The following is a 23,769-nucleotide window of genomic DNA, read 5'->3' as shown; positions in this document are numbered from 1 at the left end:
TTTTCCCTGACAAAAGATGGTAGTTCTTATTTGTTTTTCAAATGACCCATGAGGAATTCGCTTAGGAATCCTGAAAATAATCAGAATTAATGGTCAGTGATAACTCCAGACGTTCTGCTCTTAGGAAACTATGGTTCTAAACTTACAGATCTAATCTATCCCAATAATTCTCTGACATGGCTGGATATTGGCAGCAAGTACAATTCCCACCCACACAAATGCCTGGGCTATTAGTCCAGGCACAAAAATCCAGGTGAGGTGGAAAATTAGGGATGAATGTAATCAACCTCTAATCAAAAGAGACAGTAATGAAATTAGGAAGAACTACATTTTGCAGGCATTTAGCAAGCCTCTAATTGCATGCTGCCTAAATTCTGGCTTATAAAGCCATTTGAATCACCATAATTAGCCTATTTTGGGAAGGCAGCATCTGAAAGCCAGAGTTTTCAGACTCATGAGAAAAATCTTCCTATAGAGTAGATGCTGGAATGAAAGTCCCAGCACATCTGCCCTTGCAGGTAAAGGAGTAGGTGGCTATAAGGCCCTTTGGGAGCTTTGTGACATCTCAGGCCCCAAGACAAGCTTCTGGGAAAATCAAATCCAACCCAACTTTTACTCCCTTTGTCCCATCCAGACTTTAATGCAGCTTTAGAAACACTCATCTTTGGTAAAAATCATGGGAACAGGTAGAAAGCATTGTTTTTATTTACCAACTAAATATGTATTGGATGCCAACTATGGGCCAGACCCAGAAAAGAAAAAGGTGGACGGAAGGGATATCTGGGAAAATCGAATTGCAAGGCCTAGTAACACTGGGCTTTTGTTTTGAGAACAAAGTCAAGCAGTAGCATCGACCATGATTACTTGGACATCCAGTCAATAGCACCAGAAACCCCAACATGAATTTCTACCAAATGCTATGGATTCTCTATTCACAAAATTGCCCTGAGCTTGTGAGGTATGAATGAAAAAGTTGAATAAATTAGAAAAGAATACGTGGGTAAACACTAATGGTAAATGTTAACAAAGTTAACTAGCCACAATAGGGGAAAGTGGTGGAATTCCACCCAAGAGATGGAATTATGATTGGTTGTGTTTTCCTTTCCGTATACTTTATCTATTTTCCAAATTGAGGGCTTGTTACTTTTATAATTTGAAAAAAAAAACAGTTGACCAAATTATGTACATGTGTGAATACATAGCAATGAAGCCCACTATATTGCACAATTAGAATGCATCAGTTTTTAAAAATCTTAAAAATAAAAAAAAAACAGAATCAGAGAAAAGCAAAATAACATAGCTACTTCAGATTGTATAAACATAGCATGTGATTTTGAGGTAGATAGCATGAATTAGGGAGGTGCTAAGCTAATGCACTGCATGGGTGAAAACAAGGAAGGAAAAATTAAGTTTTGAACAGGGAGTGTAGAGTACATGCATGATGTCCTGGGTTTAAACCCCAGCACCCAAAAAAAAAAAAATTAAGAAGGTAAACTTTATGCTATGTGTACTTACCACAATTAAAATTTTATTAAATTTAGGAAAAAAAAGTTTAGATACATATAAGTGTGTTCATTGCAGCTTTATCAAAAGCTGAGGAACAACTTAAGAACCCATGCAGCTGCAAAAGAAAAAATGAAGAAACTCCTCATAATTAATATGTAAAGTCCTACACTTTAAAATTCTTAACACTAGAACATATAGCTATGTTACCACTGTCTTAAAAAGATGGAAGAATAAAATAAAGGTACAATACACTTATGCTTGTTTACATATTCAAAAAGAACTCTGGAAGGAACAGAAGAAATGTATTGAAATGGCTGCATATGGCCATGGTAGTACAGGAACCAGACAAGTAAGAACAAGGATGTGTGTGAAATTTTTACTGCAAACCTTTTGAACATATATGCTTACATAGAGAGAGAAAATATACTATATTTAGAAAAAATGTATATATGGTAAGGGCTTACAGTAAAAATTATATATAATCTTATAAATATTGTATATAACAATATATATGTGTAAATATGATTATATGTCATATAAATATAATTATATATTATTATATTATATATCACATTATATATCATAATATATGTTTAAAATATTATGTATAGGGGCTGGGGATGTGGCTCAAGCGGTAGCGCGCTCGCCTGGCATGCGCAGGGCGCTGGGTTCGATCCTCACCACATAAAATAAAATACAGATGTTGTGTCCACTGAAAACTGAAAAATAAATATTAAAAAATATTCTCTCTCTCTCTTTAAAAAAAAATATTGTGTACAGTATTTTTATATTATAAAATAATATATAATATAAATATAAAATAAATATATACTAAATATATTTAAAATATGTATAATATAATATTTATACATAATATGTTAAATATATAAGCATAGCATTACATAACATATAAATATAATATGAAAATATTATATGTAATATAATACACAAAATTTTGGGACCATGTGAATCCATGATCTTTTTAAAAATTCAATGAATAATTTGAATCTTAAAAGCACATATTTCATTATTTAGAGTAAAAATTTTTACTGACATATCTCAATCAAAGTTGGGATGTTTTCGTGACTATGAAAATGCAAGGTTTCTCCAGTTTGTGCCCATTTACCAAAGGGAATACCGATGCTTCCCCTACTGGTAGCTGACAAGGAGACCTCCATTACCATCTCCGCTGACCTGAGTCAAGTTGGTGCAATTACCTTATCAACAACCTTTAAGTCACAGCCAGCCTTCAGCAGGGTTTCCACCAGTTCCACATTTCCAAGATCAGCTGCTACATGCAGAGGGGTTTGCTGTCTCTGACATGAGAGATCATAAAGAAGTAACAGAAGAACATTAAAGAGGGGTAAAGACGTGCATAGTAAAAAGACAAAGGGAATGTATGGGTGTGCTGTATAGGCTTGAGGAAAAATGGATACAACCATGTGTTTTTTAATAGGAACAATTATTGCAGTATTGTTATATTTTAAAATTATTATTATTAGTAGTAGTAGTAGTAGTAGTAGTATCAGGGATTGAACCCAGGGGTGCTTAACCACTCAGCAACATCCCCAACACTTTATATATTTTAATTTAGAGATGGATCTTGCTGAGTTGCCTAGGAGCCTTGCTAAGTTGCTGAGGACATCTTTGAATTCAAGATCCTCCTTCCTCAGCCTCCTGAGCCACTGGGATTACAGGCCACCATGCCCAGCTGCAGTATTATTTTTAATAGTGAAAAAAATGAAAGGAAGTTATACATTTAACAAGGAGCCATTAGACAAATTATACTACATCTATATATTGGAATAATAGACAACCATTAAAAGGTTATTTCAGAACCTGGTACAGTGGTGCACATCTGTGTCCCAGCTACTCAGGAGGCTGAGGCAGGAGGATCACTTGAACACAGGAATTTGTCACCAGCCTGGGCAACATAATGAGATCCCATCTCAAGCCACAGAGAGAGAAAAACAGAGACAGAGATTTCAATGAGTTACCTAGAGTAGTCAAATTTCACAGACAGAAAGTTAAACAAACAGTGGTCACTAGGAGTTGGGGTAGAAGGAAATAACAAGTTATTCTTTAGTGGGTGTGGAGTCTCAGTCTGAGGAAATGAAAACAGTTCTGGAGGTGAATGGTGGTAATGGTTGCACAACAATGTGAATGCAATTAACATCACAGGATGGTAAGCTCAAAAACCAGTAACTTCTATGTGTATTTTACCACAATAAAAACTCAAACATTATTTTTATAGGGTTGGGGCTGTAGCTCAGTGGTAGAACACTTGCCTAGCATGGGAGGCCCTGGGTTCAATCCCCAGCACTGTAATCAATAAATAAGCATATAAGTAAACAAATAAAAGATTATTTTTACAAATAGAAAATATTTATGATGTAGTGTTAAGAATCTTAGGAGACAACAGCACTATACCTAGCTGAGTTTAATTTAAGATACATACCAAAAAAAGACAGGGAAATATAACAATGATAATGTCTAGATGAAGGGATTAGAGGTTATTTTCATTGCCTTCTTGATGCTTTTCTTTGTTCTCTAAATTTTACACATAATAATGTGAAAGGATGAAAGATTTATTTCTTTTGTGGGTAATCATTTTCCTGTGAGGGTGTTTCAAAAGAAAAGTGTGCTGCTCTCATAAGAAAACCACTCACCTTAACCTTTCACCAAAGTAATGCTGATGTGAAGACATTTTTCAAATACTAGGACAGAAAGGAACTTGGATATTATCGAACCCAACCCCTTAAACATAGAGGGGAAGTAACTTCTCCTGGGTCACACAGCTGGGCAACAGCAAGAAGCCCAGTACTTTCTTTCTACCAGAACACAAGGCCAACTCGCTTGAGGGGTTGACTTGATTATGAAAAAGCATTTCTTAAAGGTCCACCTGTAGATGGCAGTGTGCTCCACTGGGGCTCCATCATTGAAGACTCCACCCTTTTCACAAACCTTCCAAAGGTACACACCAAAATGGAACAGAGATAAAGCATAATACATCAGGTACCAATAAAATTGCATTTGGATATTAAAGCTATTAAGGTCTAGAAGACACTAAATGCACCAAAACATTAACAAGAGTTATCTTTCTTTGGTGGAGCCTACAAACACATTCACCTTTTTACTATATTTATGCTATTTTGTATAAATATTTTACATGTAAAACATGAATTTTCTACTGTGGGTGGTGACACATGCCTATAGTCTCAGCAGCTTGGGAGGCTGAGGCAGGAGGATTGCGAGTTCAAAGACAGCCTCAGCAACTTAGCAAGGCTCTAATCAACTTAGCAAGATGCTGTCCCAAAATTTTTTAAAAAGAAATAAATAAAAGGGCGGTGATGTGTTTCAATGGTTAAGTATCCCAGGTTCAATCCCTGGTGTGTGTGTGTGTGTGTGTGTGTTTGTGTGTGTGTGTTGTGTACAAATTTTCTGATTTCACATATGTATTTTTTCTGGTCTAATAAAAACATTGAAGTGATCAAATCTAGTTCTATAAATGCTCCTTCCCTAGACTGCATCCTGCCAGTTTTTGGAAACAGATCACACATGAACACAGGTTTTGGGTATTTAACAAACATTTTACCCATTAGAAAAGATTCATGGCATTAACATAATCCAATAAGTAAATAAATTTAATAACAAGAGGGTTTTCCCTTCACTCGATCTTTTGTGATCCTGAAAGATATAAAAAGAAGGAAGAGTTCCTGGAGGAGGAAAGAGACAGAAATGGAGATACGTCTTCCTTTAGCTCACAGCAAAAATTAACTCAGAGGTTGGAGGTGGAGAAGACCACAGAGACCTGAGTCATGCTCTGGTTTTGCATAGGAGGAAATGGGCACCCCATGGTGCGTTAGAACAAACATGCCCTAACTTGCAGGGCATAGCTGGGGTTTCCTTTCCTGACGTCCACTGGAAGATGGCAGCTCAGCCCCAGAGAGCAGCCTGGCCAGACAGCTCGGCTTAGCTCTGTTGTTCTACCTAAAACTCTCATTTTCAACCAGTGACAGATTGAAAGCTTTTAATGAGGCATTTGATTCTGCTCCTTTTGATTGAATTCCTAGCCATCAGTGTATTCCAAGAGGTCTTTTTTGCCTTCGGGCAAAGCAAGATACATTTATTGTCTCTAATGTAGAAACAAAGCTTCCTTCTTGTGGGGAAGGGCTCTTGGCCAAGGACAACATTTCACACATTTCACACAGCAGGAGTGGCTTTTGATTTAAAGGGCCTCTGGCAATTTACCTCTGAGCTACTGTTTATCACAAGTGCTCGCTACAGATGTTCAATGTGAACAATCTGATCATAGACTGGCTAAACCCCAGTTACATCTTTTGAAAGAGAAAGTATGAAGGTGTAATGGAAGTTACAGAAGAAAAAAGGATAAAATAAGACGCACATGCTTCTCCCAGGAACCTTTAAGGCAACTTGAACTCCATCAGAACTCCCCATAAATGCACAACTGTGTTGAAACATAATAAACTCTTTGGATTCTGATTTGCTTGGCTTACCTGATTTAAGATGTCAATATCATGCTGTGCACTTAATAAGCTGTTTACCACTGTGACATGGTTGTTGATAACTGCTAAATGAAGAGGGGATTCCTTAGGCTGCAGAAATAAGAAACATTTTTAAATTCAAAAGATTCTGGTTTCAACATTCAAATCACAAAACAACTCATTTCAGCAGACATTTCCTGATCTTCTCTGAGTACTAAAATTGCCCAACCCAGTGGTGAGCACATAGTTAAGAGTTCTGCAAATATTATCATTCTGAGGGCTGTGTGTGAAGCAAGCCAGCTCACCAGCAATCAGCTCTCCCCATCCACTGTTCTGGAACTATATACTGAACACCTACTATGGGCCAGTCTCTTTTCAGAATGCCAGGGATTTAGTAGTGACCAGAGTCCATTCTCAGAAATCTTCTAATCTACTGGGGCAAACAAATGTTCTTTTTTTCCTTCTTTTTTTTTTTTTTTTAGAAAGTCACACAAATATGTAATTAAATTGTGATAAGTGTTTGGAAGGAAAGGTCAAAAGTGCTGTAAAGGTATGTGTGATGGTTGGGAAGGGTTGACCTTTCAGGAGGACAGAAAATGCTTTCCTGAAGAACCAAGAGCTGACCTCAAATATGAATAAGGAAGTACTAAACAGGCTGAACTGCAGGACTTCTCAGAGCCTTCAAAGAGCCAAAAGACAATAGAAACAGCCACAGAAGGGGAAATGTATACACATTCAGCATTTCCTGAACTGATATGATCTAAAGCCCTCAATCCCTTGAATGTCTTGCAGAACCGGTATCTCCACTTACTCATGCACTAGGTTCTCAGGTTCAGCCTTCCTGCCTCCACAGAGTCCAGCCACAATGTATTCATCAAACCTTTTGCAGCCTTCTCCCTGTTCGCCTCCTTTGTGGCTAAACTGTCTATCTTCTGAGCTCATGACCCCTCTCACCCATCCCTACCCTGGCTTCTTACCACCCTTCAGACTACAGAAACATCCCATCACCATCACACACTTTGCCTCCAAGCTCCCCTGCTGCCTCATCCACCCAGCTGCACAGGCTGCAGAGGCACAAGAGAAAACAGGTCTGAGGAAGGAGAGAAGGAAGCTGGAAGGGAGTAAGAGGTAGGGGAAAGTCGATGAAGTGGAGAGGGGGAGCAAAAACAATTAGGGCAGGAGAGGGTTGAGGAAGGAGCATCCAGTGAGGGTCATGAGTGAGGGAGGGGTGCAGGTGCAAGAGAGCTTGGGCAGAAGATCCAAGGAGACTGTGTGCAGGGGTAGGGGCATGGTAGGAGAGACAGGAGCAGAGTGAGTGGAGAGAGGGGACACAGATGCATGCGAGAGCCAGCGATTGGGACAGAAGAGAGCAACGTTGGTCAAGTGTAACAGGTGATAACGATAAGCATCAGTTGGGCACATTCAACACATTCTCACAATGTACTTACTACACACTTCCCCCCAGCACTAGGGAAACTGTCTTAAACAGTAGGTTAACTGACAGCTTTTCAGAAACCATGTCATTCATGGCAATCTTAGCACTCGATTTTATATTCTCTACTTTATACATTAGACACGGAGAGGATCAGTAACTTTGGCAAGGCCATAGAGCAAGAATGTGGGAGAGACCAGAATTGAACCAAGACCTTCCTGACTTCCATATACAGCAGACTCCTTCTCAGGAGACAGGGGAAAACAGATGGAAGAGAGATGGAGTGAGTTGGCAAGTTTCACCAGCACACAGAGGGAGAGGAGAGGAGGGGCAGGTAGGGCTGCTACCTGAGCAGATCAGAGGCTGGCTGAGGGGAAAAAGGAGAAGACAGCACTGAGGAAAGCTTGTGGGTGCCATCTGAGGGTGAGGCTGCATAGGCCTCCTTTGTTCAGGAATACTTCCTCCCTTGAAGCTCTAAGCCTGAACACAGAGAAAGCATCCCTCACCTCAAAGAAGCAGGCAGCATCCTTCTTGCCAGGGCCACCCGCCTTGTGGCGCCCAGCTCCTCCTGAGAAACAGGAAGCATCCTTGGCCTGAAACCAGTTAGTTCAGAGCCAATTTCCCTAACTCCATGCTCCAAAAACCATCAGACATGGTTTAAATCACATCCCTTACTCTCAAGTTAATGCAGTAAATAATAATGTCTCAGCAAGATCGGAGGAAATAATATTCTCACAAGAGAAACAAGAATACGGTGAAAAATAAAGGAAACCTTCCTGTCCAATTCCAGCACAGAGGGCCTTTGTTAATTCTACCAAAGCCAATTCAAACTTCAGAAAACCTAAATCATTATAAAGGATTGTCTTTCACAAGAAAAACAAGATCATTCAGCAAGATGGAAAAATTATCACTCTTCTTCATGTTTACAGCAGCTTCATTTCCCAGACTGATGAGATTCCAACGAGAGTCACAGCATCTCTAGACACAGGAGAAAGTTTTATTGCAGTGAATACAAATATTTAAAACACAAAGATTTCATTTTGCTCTGGAACTTCAGTGACTTTCTAAAATTCATCCCTGAGATTGTATTTCTCAAGATTAAGACTTAGCCTCCAAAAAAAAAAAAAAAAAAAAAGTCAGTTAGGCTTCCCAGAAAGAATCCCTCCCTTGTGAAACATCTCATCCCATACATCTATATCTGTAAAGGACATCTCCCTGGCCACCAGCCTGGGGCGCCAGGACCAAAACCTGTGTAAACTAGAATAGACTCACTTCCATCCTCTGGTGCAGATCGATGTTCTCACTGAGAAGAAAGTTGACAAGGGATGTGTGGCCATTCCGGGTTGCAGTCTGCAAAACACTGACATTGAGCTGCAAGAGAGAGGTCGAGAGAGCAGGGAGGATCCCCATCAAAACCCAACATGCTATGCAGTGTTCATCATACGATGAACAATTAGTATAATGACAAAATACAACTATTTTGAAAAGGAAATCCAATGTGTTATCAATTGTTTGGGGGGATGGGCAGAGACTGTTATCTCAAAGTGTCTCCCATTAAGCTGTCAGAGTTCAGGAATATTTGTGCAATGGACTACAAGTATCCCCTCAAAATACATATGGTGAAACCCTAATCCCAATTGCTACACATCTTTTGGAAGTTGGGCCTTTGGAAGGTGATAAGGTCATAGGAATAGAGTCCTGGTGAATGGGATTTATGCCCCTATTAAAAAAAAATACAACCAGAGCACTTTCTAGTCCTCTTTCTGCCATACGAAGGCACAACAAACAGCTGTGCATAAACTAAGAAGAGAACACTCACTAGAACTTCACCCAACGAGCTCCCTAACAGACTCCCGGCCTACAGGGCTATGAGAAATAGCCCTGTTTGTTGTTAAAGCCACCCAGTTTAATGGTATTTTCTTATAGCACCCTGAGTTAAGACAAATTTGCTGCAGGTAAATAAGAGTTAAATCCCTGCTTGGAGAAGTAGGAAGTGAACTAGAACCAGGTCGTCTCTCTACACTGCCCGCAAATGTCTTCCTTGAGTGAAATAGGTGACTTGGTTATTAGTCTCCAGAAGGCCTCAATGGGGGCTGGAGTTGTGGCTCAGCAGTAGAGCACTGGCCTAGCATGTGTGAGGCCCTGGGTTTGATCCTCAGCAACATATAATTATAAATTTAAAAAAATAAAGGTACTATGTCCAACTGCAACTAAAAAATAAAACATTAAAAAAAATGCCTCATTGATTTCCTCCCTCCCTGTCTCTATTGACTACCAGATCTCCTCTTTGCCAGGTACAGCTTCACAGTTTAGTATGATTTCCACCCATGGGAAGGACTGCCTCTCTGTCCTTTTACCTGACTCCTTTAGCACCTTTTTTCTACTCTGCTTCCAGCTGCCTCCTGAGGCTTCCCTAAGCTCACTGTCTGCACTTAGCACCCAAGCTAGATGGCACCCTGTTCCAGGGCACAGCCTGCTGTTGGTAATCCTTGAACTTCCAACCTGCCCAGCATGGCACCTTGCAATAATGCAATTAGTTGTTGACTGATCAGCCATAAGACTGCCACAAAGTATTTTCAGGTGCTCCATAAAAGGGTACTCTAGGGCGGGGTTATGGCTCAGAGGAAGAGAGCTCACCTGGTGTGAGTGAGGCACTGGGTTTGATCCTCAGCACCACATAAAAATAAAGATGTTGTGTCCACCTATAACTAAAAAATATTTTTTTTATAAAAGGGTACTCTAGAAAACTGCTTTCCCTAAATGGCTGCATTGGTATCCCGTCCCACATGCTCTGTTACAATGTGACTTTGCCATTCTCCCTCAGGAGGGAAGGTTTGCTTCTTCAGTCCCTTGAATCTTAGTAGACTCTGTAACTGCTTTGGCCAACAGAGTATGGCAGAAGTGATGGCATGACCCCTAATCAGGCTGGCAGCTTCTGCTCTCTGCCTCTTGCAATACTTCCTCTTAGTCCAGCTGCTGTGGTGATGTAAGAAGGCTCAGGCACACTGAGGTCCCATATGTTGGTGCTCAGGTCATGAGCCCATGGCGAGCTCCCAACAGAACTGGCTTCAACTTCCAGGCATGTGAGGAGCCATCTTGGATACCTGGCTTAGTTAGGGCTTTAAATGACCAAAATCCTGGCCAACATCAGACTATAATCACATAATAGACCAAAAGTAAGACTCTCTCATGTGAGCGCAGTCAGCCCACTGTGAAAGTTGTCAGAATCAAAACAGAGTCACTTTTGTCAAGGCCTAATAAACAGATAAGTCAAGACAGAAGGTTGCAAAAAAGGGGATCCTGTGCATATTTGCCTGATAATAAGAACTATTCACTAAAGCCTGCCAGAACCACAACCTTGAATTAAGGCCACTGCAATCCACTCCCCCCCCTCCACACACACAAATATTTTCACAAGGACATTTGCCCAACAACTGTCTGTTTAATCTTAGACTGCAGCCACCTTGTTATTAATCCGAGTAGCCAAAGATTATTGTTTCAAAATATTTTATGTAATCCTTCTCATTTTGCCTTTAAAAATTTCCCCTGGCCTTAACCTCTTTGAATAAGCACATAATTTACTTCTATGGCACACATCATGCTATTGCAATGCTTTGCTATCCCATATAAACTTCTTCTTTAGAGAATCTTTCTCCTATGCCATTTGGGTTAACACCACAAAGCTATGGAATATAATACACACTAATGTTTCAAGCCACTGGGTTGTTTTGCTATGAAGCAATAGGTAACTGGAACAGATGTTAACAGGAATGATATGTATATCTCTGACTAACAGAATCCTAGCTTGGGAGGATGCTAATTACTATGTGACCCAGCATGAAGTGGCTTATCAAGTATGGGCTCCTCCATCTTCATCTATAAAAATGGCATAACCACCTACATTTGTTTTCTCTGCTGCTATAACAAACTGCCACAAATTTAGTGGCTTAATAGGAATGTATTATAATTCTAGAAGTAAAACATTCTGAAATGGATTTCACTGGGGTCAAAAAAAAAAAAAAAGGTGTTTGATTGAAGGCTGTGTTCCTTTCTGGAGTGAGAATCAGTTTCCTTGCCTCATCCAGTTTTTAGAAGCCTCCTACATTCCTTGGCTCACACACCATTTTTTCCATCTTCAAAGCCAGCAGTGGTTAGCTGGGCTCTCCTCACACTCATCATCCTGACCTCCTAACCTGCCTCCCTCTCCTACTTCAAGGGACCCATTACATGAGGCCCATCTAGATGATAACTCAGAATAATCTCATTTTAACATTTGCTGATTTGTAACCTTAATTCCATTTGAATTCCCCTTTGCCATATAACCTAAATATTCATAGGTTCCAGGGCTTATGTGGACATCTCTGGGGCTGGGGAGATACCCATCACAACATCCTAACTCTTTCTCTCAAACTACAGGAACCTGGGAAGATAAACGAACTAGGAAATGTGTACAGTAATCATAACTACCATTTTATTCATTCTACAAAAATTATTGAGCACCTATTATGTGCCAGGCAGTATGTTAGATAGTAGAGGGATATGTTGGTTAAAAATAATTTTTTAAAAATATTTTCTTGTATTGGTCAATGGACCTTAATTTTATTTATTTACTTATTTATATGTGGTGCTGAAAATCAAACCTAATGCCTCACACATGCCAGGCAAGCGCTCTACCACTGAACCACACCCTTAGCCCTGGTAAACAAATTTGATAAGATCTATGATATTTCATCCCAATGGAGGTAAACAATCAATTGGTCCAGATTGGTAGACTGGAAAATCAGTAAATCAGGAGATTTAGAATAAATCTATTTAATAGATTCTGGATATTTATTTAAGAATAATATTGACTAGTTATAAATGCTGTAATGAGAAGTGAGGGAACATGACTGGATGGCTGTTTTCCAATGAGTGGCCAAGAAAACCTTCCTGGATAAGGGGACACTTCAATCAGAATGGTCAGAAGTGCCCCCACTGGGAAGATCCAAGGCTACCTAAAGCAGGAACAAACTTCTCAAGAACTCAAAGCCAGATTCCTACAGCCGGAGGAGCTATGGGAATCTGCAGCATGCTACCTGTGAGACACTACAGACGTGTGTAGGACCCACAGATTTTTTAAGAGGTAAAGGAATATGTGAAACCTAAAAATATATGTATTGGTTCCAAGATACCAAAAGAAAACCATGAAATTGAAGTGAATAAATATTTAAGCAACATCTTCATACTTTATTGATTGTTAAATGTAATATTCATAAAATATTCATTGCATTTGTAAACAATTTTATAGGTTACATTTTTTCACCTTCTTCAATTTCCAATTATACACAGAATTTTAAGAAACCAGAGTCGATCATAAATTGGGTGCTTATTATAGCCAAGTAATTGTAAAAGCCAAAAATAAAATAGCCCTTTAGAGTAATTAACAGCAAAACAAAAATTATTTAAAGTGGAATGTGGGGGCACTTAAATATATTTGATAAGATGTGGGGTAGGACCTTTAGAAATCTGCATTCTTAGGGTCTACAAAAGTCCTAAGTAGACCCCCCCGGGCAGTTAGCTAGGCCTGGGAAAATCCTCCATTTAACACAAAAGGAGGAAGCCTGCTGTCAACCAAATCCATAATCTTACTCCAATTACCTCCTCAGAAATGACTCCACTATGTATCCTCTCTCCTTAGTGACAGGGAGAGGGCAAGATAACACAAAAGCAATCTCTTGGAAACCAAGACAAATCAGTGTCACCAAGTGAAATATTTCCAAGATCAAACACATCAATCACCTACAGAAATGAAAGCAAAACAAGTCCAACACATCTGTGATAACATTTGTACAAGCTGCTGGCTTTTTTGCATCACACTGCTTTGTTTCCCTGGGATTTTCTCTGGGATGGCAAAAATGGGTCTAGGCAGTGGTGGTGGTAGGTTACTGACCTGGGAAATGTGCCAATGAACTTAGGCAGAAACTCTAGAAGAAACTGCATTAGCCAGCTTTCCATTACTAAAATTAAGTACACGAGGCAAGCCAAATTATAAGGGAAAAAAGACGCATTTAGCTCAAAATTTTTGAGGCTAGATGTCCAAACCTCGTGGCTTCATCATATCATGGCAAAAGTATGTGTTTATCTCAGTATACATGGTCTCTCTCTTCTTATAGAGCTACTAGGATACAAACGTTACCAGAATACCATCACCCCAGTGAGCTAAGTGATTATCACTTGCCAAAGACCACATCTGTAAATATTATAGTCAGATTAAGCTTCTACCCATTTAATACCATTAACATAAGACTTTGGCAATTCAATTTCTGCATGAGCTTGGGGGGCTAATGAGGGGTGAGATGATAAACCATATTCAAACCACAGCACTAGTAAAAGCTGAGAATGGACTTCTGACAATTTCTATCTGCCTAGAGGCTAATAACAAAGCGCCCGAGGCCACAGCTATAAGGATGTGGACAATGGAGATGATGAAGTCTTAGTCCAGTGGGGAGAATGTTTGCCCATGCATGTGAAAATCATTACAAAACAAAATACCTATGAGAGCAAAATAATTAAGCACAGACGAGAGAGCAGGTACAGAACAATGAAGCAAGCCCAAGAGAGTTTTAGTAAGCAGAGAGGCCTTCCCCAGGGACTTGCAGGTGGATGCAGATTGGGGATAGGGGCAGGAGACAGGGGTATTGTGTAACAACTGAAAAACAACATACTCTTCACATGCTGAATATTCCATGGCTCCACAAATTCTTGATGCTGTGTTAGTTTATTGTGTCAGTAACCTTTCAACGTCAGTAAAAAGCAACTTACTATCTTCATTTTCTATTCTCTCTTACAATCCTTGACCATTTAAATATAAATCTACTGTTATTGTATTAATATTTATTATATACTATATATTATTATTTTAATTTTATTTATGATATATATTTTATATGCAATATATTTTCAGTATTTATAATTATAATTTTAATGGCTACATAATTTCCAAAAAATAGATATAACTGGAGTTGTAGCTCAGAGGTAGAGTGCTTGCCTAGGACATGTGAGGCTCTGGGTTCAATTCTCAGCACCACATATAAATAAGTAAATAAAACAAAGATCTATCAACAACTAAAAAAAAATGCACCAATTTTTTATTTCAACTTTCTCCTACCACTCATTGTATATACAGGTTGTATCTAATTCTTTGGCTACTGATAACAAATTCATCATCTTTCTTAATACACGTAGATAGATTATTCCCTTAAAATAATTTCCCATACATAAATAAAAATAAAGTGACAAAATGCTTTTCAAAAGGGTTGTATGAAAGTATACTCTACCAGCAGACTGAAAGGGAATTAAAACATTGCCTATTTGAGACTTTATTCTGATTCTAATATTTAAACACTAGAATTTCCTTTTGAAAAGAAATTGTTTACACATTATGCTGATATAAAGATCCTAAGATATCAGCAATTAAAATAAAAACAACAACCAGGCGTGGTGGCACATACCTGTAATCCCAGTGAATTGGAAGGCTAAAGCAGAAAGATTGCAAGTTTGAAGCCAGTCCCAGCAATTTATCAAGACTCTATCTCAAAATTAAATATACAAAGGGCTGGGGATGTAACTCAGTGGTAGAATATTGCTGGGTTCGATCCCCAGTACCGAAAGCAAATAAATAAATAAATAAAACAAGATACAGAACAGTATATATAGTATATGGTGTGCTACCATTCATGTCATATCAGTGTATGTACGAGTATGCATTTATTTAGTCAAGTCACACTTTCCACATGAATGCATAGAAAATTCCTGGGGACTGAGTAAACAAGTGATGATTTTAGTTTCAGAGAATGAAACTGACCTGTGAGTTTGGAGTAAGATACTTTTTATCATACACCATTTGGTTCTATCCAAGTTTTTTGTCATGAGTTATTTTCATCATAATTTAATACTAATTAGGGGGAAAAAAACAGAAAAAGAAAATAAACTATCTGAGGTCAAGGCCACTGCTGTGGTTAAAAGTGAAGGCGCTGGAGTCAGAATGGGTTCAAATCTTTGTACTGCCATTGACTAGTTGTCTCATCTTGGATGAGTTCCTGTTGTGGTTTAGATATAAGGGTCCTCCAAAAGCTCATGGGTGAGACAATGCAACAAAGTTTAGAAGTGAAATGATTGGGTTAAGAGAACCCTAACCTGATCAGTGCATTAATCTACTAATAGGGATTAACTGAGTGGCTGGTAGGGTGTGGCTGGAGGAAATAGGTCACTGGGCATGTACCCTTCAGGTTTATATTTTGTCTGTGTTGAGGGGAGTGGTGTGTCTGCTTCCTGGTAGCCATGTCCTGAGCTGCTTTTCTCCACCACACTCTCCTGCCATGATGTTCTGCCTCACCTTGGACCCATCCAACAATGGAGCAATGGAGCCATCCATCAATGGACTGAGACCTCTGAAACTATGAGCAAAATAAAGTTTTTCTCCTTTAAAATTGTTCTTTTGGTCACAGTAGGAAAAAAAAAAACACCTGACTAACACAGTTCCTTAGCTTTTCAAATTATAGCTATCTGTTCTTTTAAAAAGTGAAGATAATAGTCTTGAGAGTTTCAAAGGCTCTTACAGCATCACTAATACAAAAGTACTCTGTATTTAGAAGGCGGCACCATCCTGCCTTCTTCAGGCCCCAGGCTTGAAATTATCACTTGAGTTTTCACACAATCAACTTCTATTTTTTTAACATCTACAGTGTATGAAACAGGAATGTGTTAGTTGCTATGGAGAAAACAAAGTAGAGTAAAAGTGCCTGTTTTTAAGATGTGACAAGTACTTGCTCCTTTTGTCCAGTTTTCATTTATTCCTTCCCCAGATGAATGGGAGGAATTGCATTGCTTCTGAGGAGATGTGAATGGAGAATGTCAGAGGTAAATCATTCTTACCCAAAACAAAACATAATATAAACATTAATTCTACAAGAACCCAGCGAGTGATCAATGCAGGGCCAGAGTTACCAAAGAACCATCTAAGTCCCCCACCCACTGTGTAAGTGAATGGAGCCCAAGGCACATACTTTATTTGGAATGTTGATATCACTTCCTGCTGCCAGTAGCACTTTGCTGCATTCTTCATGACCTCCTTCAACTGCCAAAAAGAATGGTGTTTCTCCATTCTAACAAAAGAGAAAATAAGTTAAAAATTAAATGCCCCTTGCAGTGGAATGAAATCACTTTGAGAAACAGTGTGCTTTCTCTATACCTTCTGTACTTATTTTTTTTTCACAATGAGTTACGTTCTTTCTTTTTTTTAATTTTTTTATTAGTTGCTCAAAACATTACAATGATCTTGACATATCATACATTTGATTCAAATGGGGTACGTAATCTTAATCTTATTTTTCCACATGTACAGATTGCAGGATCACATTGGTCGTACTTTATTTTTTTAAATGGATATCATTCAGCATCTATGTGCCAACGTATACTGCCAAGATGATATGCTTTGGCACAGCCAAATCATACAACAATCTTGTGAAGTCAGGGTTAATATTATCTTCATTTTACAGATCAGAAAACTAAACCTCAGATTGAAACTGACAAAGCCAGGACATGAGTCCAGTGTTTGACTTCAAAGCTGGCACTGTCTACTCTATTTAAGACTTTTCATCCACCATTCATAATTAACCTCTACTAACCTTTCTATCAAACACTTATTAGGCTATATGAATTGGGTTTGGAAAGATGGACTGGACACAGATCCAGCCCACAAGAAAGTAACAGACTATTAAGAAAGATAATTTTGGGAACAAGGAATTATAATGCAGTATGAAACATACAAAATTAGAAGTACAATTGCACCAAGTAACAGCTTGAATCTTTACAAATGATTTCAAATGTTTCATGTTGTTTAAGAAGCAATATTAGTCTTTTAAAAAGTGACTCAGTACTTCAGTTTTCTGAAACTTATGGTAAATGAAAGTGGAAAAAAGTTGAGAGTTTTGTTTAGACCAAAACATAAAATAAAAAGAAATAATTGGTCTCACGTAATAGCTGCTTGGATATGTCCCCTTCCTCATGCAAACTCTTTCCTAAAATCATGAAAGAAATGCAGAATTCCTTCCCCACTTTTTAACCATTTACCCCTAAAACATTATCCTACTTAACAAGTGCATCTGGTAAGTCCATAGGTTGTACTTGTAGCTGATTAGGAGTAAGCAATCATGTTAACAGAGAGGCAGGAGCATAGAACCAGTGCTCCGATCTGACAAAGTGGGAATACTGCACCATAGTGCCTAAGGCCTTCAATCTACCTAAAAAGGAATCACTGTGCATAATCTATCTTCTCATTTTTCCAGGAAAAAAAGATGCCAAAAGGCAAATTCCAAAGGGAAAAATATTTGCAAAAAAAAAAAGGAAAAATGCGTATATGATTACATGTCCACTGTAATTCTACATCATGTACAACCAGAAGAATGAGAAGGTATACTCCATTGACATATGATAAATCCAAAATGCATTGTACTGTCATGTATACTAATTAGAACAGATAAAAATAAGGAAAATAAGGAATTCACCACTTTGATGTATCAAGAGCCTAGTCAATGTTCATATTTTTGACCAAAAAATCAACCTCTAAGAACATACCCAAAGGAAAGAGTAAGAAATTCAAACCAACGTTTATATACAAAGAGTTTCTTGACAATATAAAAAAGATTGAAATAAACTAAATGTCCAAGAGCCAAAGCTTACTTAAATGAATTCTGGGCAGGTGCTAAAAACATATTTGTGTTTAAACATATATGTGTTATATACACACACACACACAACACATACAAATACATACATACACATCCATATATATTCTTTTAAAAATGTATATTTTAAATATACACACATACACAAAGAAAACTGAAAGGGCAAAATGATAAATATAAGTTGAATATAAGATAATATAATACAAGATGAATATAAGATAATCCTTTAGTGTGAAAAAAATATAAAACTACTATTTATGTTTTATATTTTTTTCTCAAATTAAAAAATCTAGTTCTGGCATGTTTTATAATAATTAATTAAATTATAAATGTATGTAATAAAGGCATGCCTGACTTTCTTTTTTGATGTGAGTTTGCTACCAAGAATGTTTGGAGAACACTGCTCTGGAGCATGATTTTATGGGCTACTCTCACTGATCTAGCAACAGCTTAGAACAGAAAACAGAGACTGCAATGACATATGAACATTACAGGTCTCATTCAAAAGGATAATATTATCACTGTACACTTTTACTTGTGCAATTGAAACCTACCCTAATATGCAATTAAAGTGTGTTGGACTTTGTGTTCTCTCCAGTATATCTTGACTCCAAAACAGCTAAAAAGTGAATGAAATCCATGTGCACACATTCCAATGTTAAAGATCAGAGCAAACATAAGTAGATAAAGAAGGTTTGTATTAAATCCTATAATTATAGATTTTGATCTCTGCTATGATTGAATGTTTGTGTCCCTCCAAAATTCATGTTGAAGCCTAATCCTGAATGCAATAATGTTCAGAGGTGGGAGCCTTTAGAAGGTGACCAGGTCAAGCTCCATCCTCATGAATGTGATCTGTGGCTTTCTAAAAGGGCTTGAGAGAGTCTATTTGGCATTTCTACTCTCTTCCACATCAGGACACAGCATTCACTCCTTCTTCCACACAAGGACACAGCAACAAGTTACCATCTTGGAAGCAGAGAGCAGCCTTCAACAGGCACCAAACCTGCTTTCATCTTGTCTTGGACTTCGAGCCTTCAGAATTGTGAGCAATACATTCTATAATTTACAAGTTACCCAGTCTGCACACTCATACATTGATGATTCACCCAAAAATTGGTGCAGCCAATATGGAAAGCAGTATGGAGATTCCTTGGAAAACCTGGGAATGGAATCACCATTTGACCCAGCTATCTCACTCCTCGGTCTATATCCAAAGAACTTAAAAACAGGGACACAGCCACATCAATGTTTATAGCAGCACAATTCACAATAGCTAATTGTGGAACCACCCTAGATGCCCTTCAGTAGATGAATGGATAATGAAAATGTGGTATATATACACAACAAAATACTATTCAGCATTAAAAGAGAATAAAATCATGGCATTTGCAGGTAAATGGATGGAGTTGGAGAACATAATGCTAAGTGAAGTAAGCCAATCCCCAAAGAAACAAATGCCGAATGTTTTCTCTGATATAAGGATGCTGATTCATAATGGGGTTGGGGGGGGGAGCATGGGAGGATTAGACAAACTCTAGATAGAGCAACGGGGAGGGTGGGAAGGGGATGGGGGTGAGAAAGGCGATGGAATGAGATGGACATCATTACCCTAAGTACATGTATGAAGACATGAATGGTGTGACTCTACTTTGTGTACAACCAGAGATATGAAAAATTGTGTTCTTAATGTGTAATATGAAATGTAATGCATTCTGCTGTCAATACATAACAAATTAGAATTTTTAAAAAAATTTTCCCAGTCTAGCTGGATGCAGTGGCACACCTGAAATCCCAGTGGCTCAAAGGGCTGAGGCAGGAGGATCTCAAGGTCAAATCTAGTCCCAGCAATTTAGTGAGACCCTAAGGAACTCAGCAAGACCCTGTATCCAAATAAAATATATAAAAGGGCTGGGAATACTGCTCAGTGGTTAAGTGCCCCTGGGTTCAATCCCTGGTGCCAAAAAGAAAAAAAATACCAAGTCTAATGTATTTTTGTTATGGAAGCAAGAATAGGTTTAGACAACTTCTGTAGTGATATGTGAAGATCAATCACATCCAAGATTTACCCTAAGTAATTCATGTTCTTTTTTTTTAATTTTTTTAATTTTTTTTTCAGTTGTAGATGGACACAATACTTTTATCTTATTTATTTATTTTTATGTGGAGCTGAGGATCAAACCCAGGGTCCACACATGATAGGCGAGCGTTCTACTGCTGAGCTACAACCCCAGCCCTTCATGTTCTTTTTGAGTTTAATGGATGATTCATAACTCTCATTCAAGAAGTTCTAATTGCTGGTTTTAGTGTTTAGATATGAGGTATCTCTCAAAAGCTCATGTGTTGACAATGCAAGAATTCTCAGAAGTAAAATGGTTGGATTAAGACAACCTTAACCTAATCAGTGGATTGATCTACAGATTAACTGGGTGGTAACTGTAAGTAAGTAGAGTGGGCTGGAGGAGGGGCCTCTCTTTAGGGGCCTCTCTTTAGGGTTTATATTTTATCCCTGCTGAATGGAGCTGTCTATGCTTCCTGATTGCCACGTCCTGAACTATTTTGCTTCTCCATGCCCTTCTGCCGTCATGCTCTGTCTCACCTTGGGCTCAGAGCAACAGAGTTGAGATGGCTGTCTATGGATGAGACCTCTGGAACTGTGAGCACCAAATAAACTTTTTCTCCTCTAAAATTGTTTTTGTCAGGTCTTTTGATCACAGTGGTGAAAAAAGCGAACTAAAACACCTGGAATCTTGTTTAAGCTATTCACACCAACTAAACCTGATCATCATTATGCCAAGGTCAGACAAGAGTGAACACACACAAAGATAAACAAATAAAGGCTCTATTTTTTTCCTATGATCCTTGGCTGAAAATCTGGCTTACATTCTCCCAGGAATTGGAAGAGAAGAAAAAAGCTTGATAATACTGCATACTACACATACATGTGGAAACCATGATCCCAATGATTGTACCTGTGATAACATAGGTACAATGAAAAGTGAAAAGAATAAATACCACTTTGTTTATACATGTGCCCAGCACTATTCCCAGTATTAAGTATATGACGCAGACTTTCCATTCAAACTTCTTATCTTCCTACAAGTTTATTTTACAGCTGAGGAAATGGAGGCTAACAGGACCTGTGTAATGTACACAAGATCATACAAATAGATACTGGTGGATTTAGAGTATTCAGGGATGCATGGGACTCTTCTGGTGGGTATCTCTGGACCAAAGGGAACAGTGATTTCTCCCAGGCATCATCATGCTTACATGTATAGCCTTCAATTTTCATTATATAGTCCACAGTTGCTATTTTTATGACCATACTCCATCAATTCTAAGACATATGTTATTTCACATGTGAACATCTGAAATTGAGATTCATCTCACAATCTCAGTCAAGCAGAAGGTAGACATGAGATAGCTGTCATTGTTGGAGCATGTGCATTATTTCAGAATGGGTGTTGGTGGACTAGAAAAAAAATAGTGGGTTTTCTTATTATGTGGACACATAAACACAGCATCACGCACACCTTTGAAGGCAAAGACGAAATGGTTCTGAATAAGAAAGTGATTCTGAAGAATCCAAGTCAACCTGAAGTTAAGGAATATTTAAACAACTTATTTACTTACTTTTCCCTTATATGTGTATGATTTTTAACAATCTAAGATGAAAGTCAAAACACCTCTTTCAAGAAGCATAAAATAAATGGTCTAGGTGGTAAGAAAGTAGTTTTGTGTCATATTCACAGTTCATCTATACCCAAGATGGTTCCTATCCCTCTTCACTGCTTAAAACTCTTTACCCTCTGCTGGTACTTAGGTCAAAGCCAAAGCCTCTCCCTGGTAAGCAGAGCCCTTCATCATTTATCTGCTGTACTCCACTCAACTTCCTCCTTTCCCAGTCCCTCGATTCTCACTCTGAGTGTAACCATCCCAGGACAAACCATGCTCTTCCATGCATCAGTTTCTTTGCTAGGCTCTTCTCTGAAATACTCTACACTCATGCCCTTCTCAAAATCCCTCCTGCCAATGTCCATTCAAATGCCACGGTCCAGATAATACATTGCCTCCTTGTGAAGACTGTAATTTCTGAAATGATTTTCTTTTGTGTCCTCATATACAACTATAACTGCATTATTATTTTTCTGGCATGCCTTTCTTTCCCTGCAGGCTTCTAGCATAAGAACACAGACTAGTTACCTATTACACAAATAGTTTTTTTTTTTTAAATAATTGGGTGAATAAATGAATGGGTTAACAAATGAAGTGTTATGGAATACCTTGAGTCAAAAAGTAGAAATATTTTAGCATCACATTTTACAGGCTGTGGCACTAATATCTTTGTCTTCCTCCGATTCCGTTCTTGAAGCTGTTCCTCTGACCCTTCCCCATTTAAGTCCTGAGTCTAACTGGAATGAGTATTTCCACATACCTCATTGGTCCCATTGACTTCCTGCCACTGAGTTAGCAGCACCCGCACTGCAGGACTGTGGCCATGCATTGCAGCCAGGTGCAAGGCCGTGTTTCCTTCCTGCAACAGAGACACAATGCAGGTAGAATCTCCTGTGCCAAGGAGCACACCCCTCCGATTGTCAGGGCTGCAGGGCTGCAGTGGGACTTTTAGAAGCTTTCTTTTTGGTTAAAGCCACAGATCAGAATGTGGGCCACATTATCTACAGTTTTTTTAAGATTTGTGTATTTTTAAGTTTTAAATGAAGATATAGCTAAGTGGACCAGTAAGGAAAAAAAATCCATTCATACTCCTTGTTCACCTTTCTTATCAGTTTGCTAGCAAAATGTGGGAGAATAAAAGTAATTCCACATAACCCATGTGAGGGTGAACTAGTTAAAGATTTCTCAGAGGTAATTTTAGTAACATATATCATATCATATGTTAGAAAATAATTTTATTTTCTTAATTTTATTTTTTATTTTCTACTTTTTTGGTACCAGGGATTGAATTCAAGGGCTCTTAATTACTGAACGATATCCCCAGCCTTTTTATTTTTTATTTTGAGACGGGGTCTCCCAAGGTTGCTTACAGCCTCGCTAAGTTACTGAGACTGGCTTTGAACCTGCTATCCTCCTTCCTGTGTCTCCTGAGCTGCTGGGAGTACAGGTGTGCATTACCACAGCCTGCTTCAAAAGAATTTTAGAAGTGTAGAACCCTTTACCCACAATTCCACAATATAGGAATTTCTCTTAAGAAAATCATCAACGATGTTCATATAGGGCTGGGATGTGGCTCAGTGGCAAAGCGCTTGCCTTGCACATGTAAGGCACTGGGTTCGATCCTCAGCACCACATAAAAATAAATAAACAAAGTAAATATATTGTGTCCATCTATAACTAAAAAAAATTTAAAGATGTTGATATAGATACAGATATATACCCTGGTGTTTTCCCCTTCCCAATTATGTGAGATTTGAGTCCACAGCAGACCTCAGGGGAGGAGGGGAGAGGGTTGCAGTTGACAGTGGGAAAGTATCCACATAGTCAACTGAATTCAAAGCATTTATGGAACAAAACTGCCAATCTGGGTAATCCACAGCAAAACTGAATGGATTTCCCCTGGATAGTTCAAATCTCCAAATCT

At 38.4% G+C, this 23,769-nt stretch overlaps 1 protein-coding gene across 1 annotated transcript in view; it reads right to left on the bottom strand.

Annotated features, from left to right (window-relative positions):
• ANKDD1B (ankyrin repeat and death domain containing 1B) overlaps window positions 1–23,769 on the bottom strand; it is a 79,724-nt gene that overhangs the window by 14,273 nt on the left and 41,682 nt on the right. The window contains exons 7-11 of the mRNA XM_081295491.1: window positions 22,606–22,704; window positions 16,488–16,586; window positions 8,716–8,814; window positions 6,024–6,122; window positions 2,724–2,822 (exon numbers count right to left, since the gene is read on the bottom strand). Of these exons, the coding sequence (XP_081151617.1) occupies window positions 2,724–2,822; window positions 6,024–6,122; window positions 8,716–8,814; window positions 16,488–16,586; window positions 22,606–22,704 (495 nt within the window). The remainder of the gene's footprint in view (window positions 1–2,723; window positions 2,823–6,023; window positions 6,123–8,715; window positions 8,815–16,487; window positions 16,587–22,605; window positions 22,705–23,769) is intronic.

This window comes from Spermophilus citellus (assembly GCF_964194105.1).
Source record: "Spermophilus citellus genome assembly, chromosome: 1".
Lineage (NCBI taxonomy): Eukaryota > Metazoa > Chordata > Mammalia > Rodentia > Sciuridae > Spermophilus > Spermophilus citellus.
Note: the sequence above shows the minus strand (reverse complement) of the source record. Positions and strands in the feature narration are given on the sequence as shown.